Here is a 10,430-nt window from a genome sequence, read left to right as displayed (position 1 = left end):
ACTCCCACCCTCTCTCTCTGCTGCAGTACACTCAGACAGGGGTCTTAAGACGGACTGTCAGTCTCCAATCACACCGCTAATCTCCAGTGATACACCTCAATGCATCCTCCCACTCTCACACACACACACACACACACACAGTAGCATCAGTCAGTGGTGGTATGTGGGAGATGGGGGGGGGTCTTACTTGCTTTCCCAGGCCGGGGCCTCTGCAGCAGCTTCTGCACGGTGAGCAGGTCCTCGGTCTTCACCGCCTGCAGCAGCTCCTGGTCCTTCCCCATCTTGCTCTCTGAGCCGCGCTACTCCCGCAGCATCCTCCGACACAGCGGCGCTTCACCGCCTGCTCCGCGCGGAGGGTGCGTCTCCGCCCGCCGCGAGCCGCCGCCTCCTGCTCCCCCGCTGGATCCGAGCCTTCGGGGGGCTCGACCATATGATGGGGGTGAGTGAGGCTGGGAGAGGGAGGGATGCTCTCGGGTATCCCCCGTGCGCGGCGCCGCTGGATGGGGATGGGAGCGGAGGATACTGGGCCCTTGCAGACTCCAGTGGGAGCGCGCTGGCGGGGCGTGCGTGGTGTTTTGTTGCGGGATGGACGGTGTCGGTTCCTCCCGGAGGCTCGTCTCCTCCCGCAGCTGCGCACCGACCGAGCCCGAGACAGGTCCAGAGCACGAGCGTCAAACGGAGACTCGCGAGCTCACTGCGCGCACATGACTGTGCGTGTGAGAGAAAAATCGAGTGCGCGCGGTGTGCGTCTCTCCGGAGGTTGTTCCGCTCTCGTGCGCAGCGTCGTAAACACGATCCAGATGTGCAGCGGCCATCACATCCCCGCGTGCGCTCCGGTTCCGTTTGGTAAGGATCCTCCGCGTGAGAGGGGGGGCACGTACACGCGCCCGCGCGCTCTACAGCTGGCACGGCTCTTACCGATAAATGGCTCGTTCTGCAACTCGGGGGCGGAACGAGAGCGTGGTGCTCCCCCGCCTCTCTCCTCTTTCTCTCTCTCTCTCTCTCTATTCACCCCCTCTTCTCTTTCTCTCTCTCTCTATTCACTTTCCTCTCTCTCTCTCTCTCTCCTCTCCCTCTCTATCTCTCCCCACCCCCCTCTCTCTCTTCCCAAAGCTTTATGGGAGAATAACTTTACCAGTAACAGTTAGCAGGTATATTAAATATCCAAATTCTGAGATATTGAAAACAAATGTAAAATTTAGCTTGATTTGCTCATCTTATTGTTTCCATTCGATAAAATGTTATTACACATTTTAAAGATGAGATTTATAACATTTACATCATTAAAAACTTAATGATTCAAAATCCATGTCAACACTCTGCGACTCATAGAGAATTATTTAAACCGTCCAAATATCCCATGAACTCTTCAGTGAGCGGTGAGAAAAACTCTTTGGCCGATTGGTGATTTCTTCAGTTTCTCTATGAACCTATAGAATTCACACTGGAACCTGCAGCTGATGCTGCTCTGCTCATAAAGACAATTAGAGACCAACACATATCGTCTCTGTCCAACGTCCTCCAGAGTTTTACCACCACTCTCCTCTCCATCGTGTGTGTGTGTGTGTGTGTGTGTGTGTGTGTGTGTGTGTGTGTGTGTGTGGGCAGTATCAGTACTTGGAAGCTGCTCTCTGCCTCCTCCACATATCCACCGAGTTATGTAACGACACTAAAAAGTAACCCATATGGTACCGAGAGTATATTTATAAATCTGTGGCTGTTCACGCAGGAGCAGGATCACTCAACCTGGAGCTGTAACAACACTTGATATTGTCTCTACACATACATGTTATTCTCCAGCCGTCCCCACCAGCCTCCACCTGTCTCTCTGTCTCCGCTGTGAGACAGGAACACTGGGTTTGAGACCGGATTCAATATATGTCTGAGGGAGGAAACTGTAGATTCATGAGGCACTTAGTCAAACCCATCTGCATCAAAGAGAGGTCTGTTCTCTCTGTGTGTGTGTGTGTGTGTGTGTGTGTGTGTGTGTGTGTGTGTGTGTGTGTGTGTGTGTGTGTGTGTGTGTGTGTGTGTGTGTGTGTGTGTGTGTGTGTGTTTTAATGCTTTTGTACTGGTGATGGGGGAATGGAATTCTTTAACAGCATGGCGGACACACCCTTTCATCACACGCTCAATCAAACAAACAAGACAGGGACTGATGGATGTGGAGCAAACACCAGGACCTTCAGGGCTTTAGGAGACGAGGCCACGTTGAAAGTTAGAAGCCAGATGAAAGAAACGGGAGTAGAAGAAGAAGAAGAAGCGGCAGCAGCAGCAGCAGCAGCAGAGCGGGAATGACTCCTCAGATCCATATTTAATGGATGGTGGTTGCTGAACTGATGTTACTTTCTCATAACTGTCAAAGATCTGTTTGTACCATCTCTTTCTACCTCAGGCCTCAACTCTCAGGTCAGGGACGGTGGATTATCGGGACCTGTAAGACCAACCAATACATGGTGACCAGCATTTAAAAAAAACAGAGCTAGTGTCATGTCCAGTCTGCAAAGAAGAGAGGATATTTTAGAGTCTGGATGCCAAAGACAAACTGTCTCCTTCTTATTAGTGTTGCTGGGACATCAGACATCAGACATCAGACGTACTGACGTGGCTCTGGTTGCTCCAGCCTGTGGAAAAGCAAACCAGTTCCTGAAATGTTCTCATCAACCAGGTTGATTTTAAACTTGAACGTCAACTGCATCGATCAGGAAGAACTGAAGTCAAGATGTTGAGTGAGGCTGAAGCATGCACTAAAAAACACTGCCCCCCTGTGGAGAGTCACACAGACTACAAGTCCCACGAGGGCTCTGGTGTTTACCATCGTTGTTGTTTGTCCAAATGAGAAGGTCACAGAGAACATGCAGAGAGACATCTTGTGCCCAATTAAATACATTATAAACTAATGGTGGACAAATATGTACATACAAGTGGATGTTAAGCTTGTAGTAAATAATTAATAATATCATTTCCTTAGGGAGTATGTAGTTTTTAATTATATGTTCATTACATTCTACTTTGAGCTATTTGAATTATTCGTATCTGTTTTATTGCTACTGTGCTCTATGTGCAATGCCCTCGACATGCTGCTGTAATACAATCATTTCCAAATTTGGTATCAATAAAGTGTATCTATCTTTCTATCTATCTTTCTATCTATCTGTATATCTATCTATCTATCTATCTATCTATCTATCTATCTATCTATCTATCTATTTCTCTATCTATCTATCTATCTATCTATCTATCTATCTGTCTATCTATCTATCTATCTATCTTTCTATCTATCTATCTATCTATCTGTTTATTCATCTATCTATCTATCTATCTATCTATCTATATATCTATCTATCTATCTATCTATCTATGACTAAAAAGACTTAAACATAAACGTAAAAAACTCATCAAACGAGGCAAACTCACATTGATCATATTCAGAGTGCTTAAGGAAGAGGCCACCACCACGAGTTCAGCCTTGTGTGTGTGCGTGTGTGTACGTGTGTGTGTGTGTGTGTGTGTTCAGAGGCGGGAACAGACGACTTCCTGTATAACTTCCGGAGGAAGAGCCACAGGAGGAGGGAGAGGAGAAGAAGAAGAAGGATATTTTACACAAATAATATAAATAACAGTGATTTTTATAGATTTTCATTCATTTATTCATTTGTATTCATTTAGAACATATAAATAAAAAAATAAGAATTGTACATCAGCTGCAGAAGTGTTATCTGTCATTTTATTTTATTATTATTGTTTCATTGCTGTTGTGTTATGTTTTATTTCTGTATTATTTTACTCCCTGATCTCATTTCCCTCGGTCCTGAAATGTTCTTATCACTTTTCAACCCTCACTTCTCAACTGCGATAAACATCAATAACTAAATATGTATTTGTTGTAAACAAACTTTTCTATGCTGTTGTTGTTTTTCTGCCATGTCCAATTAAATCAAATAAAAACCCTAAAAGCTGATATTTACGAGCTCGTAACGGACACGTGAACGCGTCTCGGCACCTCCCCGTCGGCATATACCGGCCTCTGAGTGGCCGAGGCGCACGTCCATCAGAGCGCGACGCGGAAGTCGGAGCAGATCGAGCGGAGCAGGTCGAGAAGAAGCGGAGTTCAGTTCCGTTTAATTCTCTTTTATTGTGTTGGTTGCATCTTGTAACCGAACCCGACATCCAAACTGGTGAGTGTGGGTTCGAATCCCTTTTGAAATGTGTGTTAAACTCTCGTTGTTGTGTTTTCTAAACGCTTTGTGTTGTGTCGGGGAGTCGAGTCACGCATCCCGGGATTATTTCCGACTGTCGCCTGGTCCGTTAGCTCGTGTCAGGTGATGCGAGCTAGTTTAAATCAGCAGAAGTGTTTTTATATAATATAAAATATATAATATGTACTATTATGTAATTATAAGTAAACACACGCTACACTCACAGACACACACACACACACACACTTACACGCAGACACACGCACTGAAGTGGAGCACGCAGCTGCTGTTGCGTCGTTAGCTTAGCAACGTGAAGAAGCTAACGACGCTGAACCAGTTTCTTCTGTTTATTCAAACCACGAGTTTGTTCATTAATCCGTCAAATAGAAGAAAATGCACCGTTTTAATTCGTGTTCAATAAAAAATAATAATAATAACATGAATGTTTGACGGTGTAACTCCGGGGAGGAGAGCGGATCCCCTGTGGCTGCACATGGCTGCAGACGACATGTGATGTTATTGTTACTGCTTTTATCAATTTGCACAACACGTTTGGTTTTATTATTGTTTAATAAGCAACATTAAAAACACACTTTACCTTTTGCACAACACCGTTTGGTTTCGTTAAATTTTTCTCCCTTTAAGTTTAGTATTTTTATATAATAATTTAATAATAAAAATAATAATAAACTGCACACGTACCTCTGGTTTTAGTTTGGTTCAGTTTCATCCAGTTTAGCCAAACACGTCTTTAATGCATGTAACAACATCTGGTTATTATCTGTGCCACATTTTATTAGAATAAAGTGAAGCAGAGTTAATGAGGTTTGGAATATATGTTAATATATGTTAAGAGCTGCAACTGACTTTTATTTTAAGTTCAGTAATTTTGTTTTGTCTGTAAAATGTAAGACAAAAGTCCAAAACACAGTGATTCTGTTTAGAAATGCATCTTAAATGATTTACTTTAAAAAAGGGTTCAAACCTTCTAATGTTTGGCATAAAAATGACGATTGATGAACGGATTAATTGTCTAATAATTGCTGTTTGATATGAAGCGCGTCACAGAAGGAAGTTGATGGTTCTACTTTTAGGCTTAAAGACGAACAGCCATCGGTTTCTTTCATGAAAAGAAACAGTTCAGTGGCTTATTGCTCGTGTTTTAAGACGAACCATGAAGTTTCCTCTGCTGCTCGAGAAATGAAAGTTGACCATAGATTTTAAAGGAAGTAACCGATCCTCCCTCTCCGCTGCAGGAAGGTCTCAGTGCAGCCTGGGTGCCCAGGGATCCACTGCCCGAGTGCGAGGAGAGCAGCGGCCGAGACCCACGGGACATGAACCACACGAAGGGCGGCCTGGTCATCTTCACCGCCAACTCGCACCCGTCCAACCGCGAGCTGAGCAAGAGGATTGCAGAGTGAGTACAGGAGGCGTAGCTAACGTTTTAAACATGCAGCGCTGACACAACACGTCTGCACAGTAATGCAGGTGGAACACAACCATGTGGGGACGAGTGTGCTGCTGTCTTTTTTTTTAAAAATACGATAAGAAGAAGTAGCTGCTGCAAGATTAAAAAGAAAACGAAAGCTTTAACTCACACTTCCTGAAAGATAAGTTTGGGTGTGCCGTGTTTCCATCGGAGCTTTTGGTTCTGCAGGCGCCAGCAGAGTTTAGAGCAGAAAACCGTTTTGATAAAGCCAACTGTGAAACAGTATTCTGCTTGTGCAAGGTCAAGTTATCATTATTATTAATGTGAGGAAACATTAAGTGATCTTAAGACCACTTACATTATGGACCTGGTGAATTTAGACATATTTTTCTTAGTCAAATAATAGTCCAACCATGTCAATAAGAAGTTTCTAAGTTTGTAAATATATTTAAAAGATAACTGAGAAACATGTTTGTTCTGGTCCTTGTGGTTGAAGGGTTAACTTCTCCTCAGGCTTCTCTAAACATCTTCACATCCAGTGTGAACTCGGAGGACGAGTAAGCAAAGTGAAGGACACGTCTCTGGTGCTTCACAAGTGTGTTTATGGGAAACGCGGCTATTTTTCATGGACCTGCTCAAAACAATGGAGCCGTGTGGCCTCCATTGTAGCATCCATGAGCTGCTACTTTCATTCCTCACGTTATGTGTAAACACAACATTTATAAACTGCACAGCAGAGTGGGGGGGGGACGCACAGTGCAGTCGGTCCTGGACCCCACAAGGACAGAGAGTCTGTGCGTGTTTATAAAACAAATATCCAGCCGGGCTTATCGCACACTGAATTCCAGGCTCTGTCTGCACGGGTGTGAGAAAATGGAAAGAACAAAACACAGCACGTTAATATAACGTTCCGTAAATGAAGGGAAGAATAAACACAACAAATAAATCTGCGTATAGTACAAAATGTACGTTTATTTCGATTTTTAAACGATCTATCTGTTAGCATTCCTTCTCTCTGTAGTAATGGCAACAGGCTGAACTCAACTGTATAACCTTCAGCATATTTCAGGTTTAAAACCAAATCTAAGTCTCTCTCTCTCTCTCTCTCTCTCTCTCTCTCTCTCTCTCTCTCTCTCTCTCTCTCTCTCTTTCTCTCTCTCTCTCTCTCTCTCTCTCTCAGGCGGTTAGGGGTGGAGCTTGGGAAGGTGCAGGTGTACCAGGAAGCCAACAGAGGTAAGACGATGTCCGACAGGGATCAAGTTCTTATGCATGTGTTCATATTATACTTATTATCTATCCTTTATGTAATCTCACTGAGATCCAGTTTTCAAACCTTCAACCACTCAGCATGTTTCACTTTAAATTATATCTGACATGTTAACAGGACGGTTTCTTCAGATAGTCTTAATGTAAATATGAGATCACATGATTTCATTTTCTAATTATGCAAAACCTTCGAAGGCAAGATTTTCCAAATCACAATTACTCTAATATTAAAGAACTAAAATAATTAATACTTAGTTAATGCTACTATGTGCACGTGGAGCTTGTGAGTATGGTTTTGCTCCGGTGCAAATTTTTAGTCTAAATACATAAATAGAAAATAAAGTCCATAGGTTGAATCTTGTGATGAATCTTTATTGTTTACACGTGCAAATGTTTTAGCTGTCGTCTCCTTTTTGTTTCCATAGAAACACGGGTTCAGATCCAAGAGTCGGTGCGAGGCAAAGATGTGTTTGTGATCCAGACAGTCTCCAAGTAAGAAGTTTCTCCAGGTTTCCTCTGAATCGTCTTCTGTCACATGTTCTGTTTACACCGTCTTCTCTCTCCCTGCCTCCGCTGGACCAGGGATGTGAACACCACCATCATGGAGTTGCTGATCATGGTGTACGCCTGCAGGACGTCCTGTGCCAGAAGCATCACGGGAGTCCTCCCCTACTTCCCCTACAGCAAGCAGTGTAAGATGAGGAAGAGGGGCTCCATCGTCTCGAAGCTTATCGCCTCTATGATGTGTAAAGCTGGTGAGTGTGAGAGAACTGCTTCCAGTGTGTGTCCGTCATGGCTGCAGGTGGAAACGTGTTGTCTGTAAACATTGATTCTGTTTGCGTAGGTCTCAACCACATGATCACCATGGACCTGCATCAGAAAGAGATTCAGGGCTTCTTTGAAATCCCAGTGGACAATCTGAGAGCGTCGCCCTTCCTGCTGCAGTACATTCAGGAGGAGGTAGAGACACACGACTTCCTGCACAACTTCCATGATACAACTGTGTTCTTACCCTTTTTAACTTGTGTTGGGTGAAACACGACCGTCACTGGTAGAAGCTCCTGTTTCCAGACGCACCTCTCGGTAACTTCCTGCTGTGTGATATTTAGGTTTTCAAAGAGTACCTAACCAACATGTTTGTGACCTCCAGATCCCCGACTACAGAAATGCTGTGATTGTGGCCAAATCCCCGTCTTCTGCCAAAAGGTTGGTTCTCTGCACACGTTGATCTAATGAAATCATCCTCACTCATTACATTTCAACTGCTGTTTAACATGTTATCATGAACCTATGTTGTTCCCTCTTCCTCCACAAGTACGTTTGTATAGACAGTCATTATATTTCCATTTCTCTGTGAGCAGGGCTCAGTCGTTTGCAGAACGACTGCGTTTGGGTCTCGCTGTGATCCACGGTGAAGCTCAGGATGCAGAATCAGACCAGGTGGACGGGCGGCACTCCACCCACCGTCAAGACCACCGGAGCCATTCACCCCAGCATGGACATACCATGTAATGCACACACACACACTAACAGAGATAAACCCAAGTAAACCGACTCCAACAGGTTACTAAGTCAACACAGGTCGATAATAAAGAGACAAAGAGCTGTTACCTCTCCCTCACCTGAGGTTTGTGTTCTTTTCGTCTCCAGTGTTGATCCCTAAAGAGAAACCTCCCATCACAGTGGTCGGGGATGTAGGAGGACGCATCGCCATCATCGTGGTGAGAGCTCCTGATGAACACATGAACAACCATCACTGAGTAACACTGTACTTAACTTACAGCCACACGCGTTGATTCATGTTTGAGACGGCTCTGTTTTTCCTACAGGATGACATCATCGATGACGTCGGCAGTTTTGTGGCGGCGGCGGATACGCTGAAGGAAAGAGGGGCCTACAAGATCTACGTCATGGCGACACACGGCATCCTCTCCGCCGACGCCCCCAGATTCATTGAGGAGTCTGTTATCGACGAGGCGAGTTTCCCTTTCATCAGAGTCGAGGCTCGTCTCGTTGTCTTCTCGTCTCACGGTTTCTTTTCTTTTCTTTTCCAGGTGGTGGTGACGAACACGATTCCCCACGAGCTCCAGAAGCTCCAGTGTCCCAAAATCAAAACTGTCGACATCAGCATGATCCTGTCGGAGGCCATCCGCCGCATCCACAACGGAGAGTCCATGTCCTACCTGTTCCGCAACATAGGAGTGGACGACTGAACAACACACACACAGACACACACACACACAGACACACACACACACTCCCATTTGCCTTTATGACGTCTCCAGACACACAGATGAATGATAAACACATCCACACATGAATTCCAGTGCCCTACTTGTATCATAGTGTACAAATACAAACTGCTGACCTGTCCCTTTGAGTGCAGCTTGACATAGAAGACGACTGAATACACATATAAAGGCTGTGTCTGAACTCGGGGGCTGTGAAGGAGTTCAGCCGCCGAGTTCAGACACAGCTGCTGACTCGTAGTTTTGTTCCTTGGTTCTGGCGGAACACACACTGGACTCCTGCCTGTCTCTGCGACGACTGCTGCCAAACACATTTCAGTTTTTTACTCTGGTCTTTCTGAGTAGGTCTACTACCTCTGTTTAGTCACTTCTCCACCTCCTCTGCATTCCCCCCCCCCCCAATATGTTCCCATTATTACTGCTGTTTGTGTTGGAACATGATATTTGTTGGCATTGAATGTCTCATAGATGCTAGTGAAGGAGATTGTACTGAGTGCCAGTGCCTTCTACAGGACGGTCGACCCACGGGCCTTTATCATGCCTAACGTTACTAATTAATATCAGCTAATTAACTTGTGTATCCGAGTGCACGTTTAAATCCAAACCTCAGTTTGTGTTCATTTATGTTGTGTGAATGTGCTACTAATACAATTAGTTCAGACTCGTTAGCTGTACGTCTGTGTGGTTACCATAACGCTCAAATGCTAATCTGGTGTCAAATCTGCTAATTGCTAAAGTTGAACTGGAATTAATTTGGGAACTATTTTCTCATTGTAGTGAATTGGCTGTGACAAACCTTTTTTTTACAACAGTGCACCTGTGAAATATATATATGAGTCATCCATATAACAATGTGTGCCATCGCTTTCAACGCCACCTCTTTATTTATTTGTTCATGCCACAGATGAACAGTTTGCTTCCAGCTGGACGGCTCTGGACCCGTCGCAGGTTTAAACCTTCAGCCACAGCTTTACTCTCCAGTTGTTCTTGAAATCGGTTTAAACACGTTACACTTGAAGAAAAATCACAAACTGCAGCGGAAGCTGCAGAAGTTAATCGAAAGCTTTTTCCTGAGGAGCAAAACCTGACAAGCAGGTCTTTGTCACTTTACCAGATGTGTTCCAAAAAATGTTTTGTATTTATTTTTAGCACTTAACCTGAATAAATATGATGAAGATCACCGTGTTGTGGAGCTTGTTGTTAATTTGTAATCACTGCAGCCAAGAAAGTTTTATTTCAACCGTTTGTTTGTGATGAAGTAAGATTATACAAAATCTACTGGACAGA

The 10,430-nt window shown here is 44.4% G+C and overlaps 2 protein-coding genes across 7 annotated transcripts in view; one reads left to right on the top strand and one right to left on the bottom strand.

Moving 5' to 3' along the window:
* The window catches only part of caskin1 (CASK interacting protein 1), a 62,668-nt gene extending 61,686 nt beyond the window's left edge, over window positions 1-982 (bottom strand). For 5 of the 6 annotated variants that reach the window (XM_047343950.1, XM_047343951.1, XM_047343953.1 and 2 more), the window contains exon 1: window positions 188-982. In XM_047343950.1, coding sequence (XP_047199906.1) covers window positions 188-281 — 94 coding nt within the window. In that variant the 5' untranslated portion in view covers window positions 282-982. The remainder of the gene's footprint in view (window positions 1-187) is intronic. The other variant, XM_047343954.1, reaches the window with a different exon arrangement.
* Window positions 983-4,022: 3,040 nt separating this feature from the next.
* On the top strand, window positions 4,023-10,323 carry LOC118123452 (phosphoribosyl pyrophosphate synthase-associated protein 2). Its single transcript, XM_035180851.2, is given in 12 exon segments — window positions 4,023-4,178; window positions 5,456-5,616; window positions 6,809-6,861; window positions 7,320-7,386; window positions 7,477-7,649; window positions 7,739-7,854; window positions 8,045-8,100; window positions 8,256-8,348; window positions 8,350-8,402; window positions 8,545-8,615; window positions 8,724-8,870; window positions 8,949-10,323. Coding segments are annotated over 11 exon segments (1,071 nt in total). The 5' UTR covers window positions 4,023-4,178; window positions 5,456-5,533; the 3' UTR covers window positions 9,108-10,323.
* Window positions 10,324-10,430: the final 107 nt, after the last annotated feature.

Source organism: Hippoglossus stenolepis, chromosome 16 (genome assembly GCF_022539355.2).
Source record: "Hippoglossus stenolepis isolate QCI-W04-F060 chromosome 16, HSTE1.2, whole genome shotgun sequence".
In the NCBI taxonomy this organism is placed as follows: Eukaryota; Metazoa; Chordata; class Actinopteri; order Pleuronectiformes; family Pleuronectidae; genus Hippoglossus; species Hippoglossus stenolepis.
This window is presented reverse-complemented; position numbering and strand designations above follow the sequence as displayed.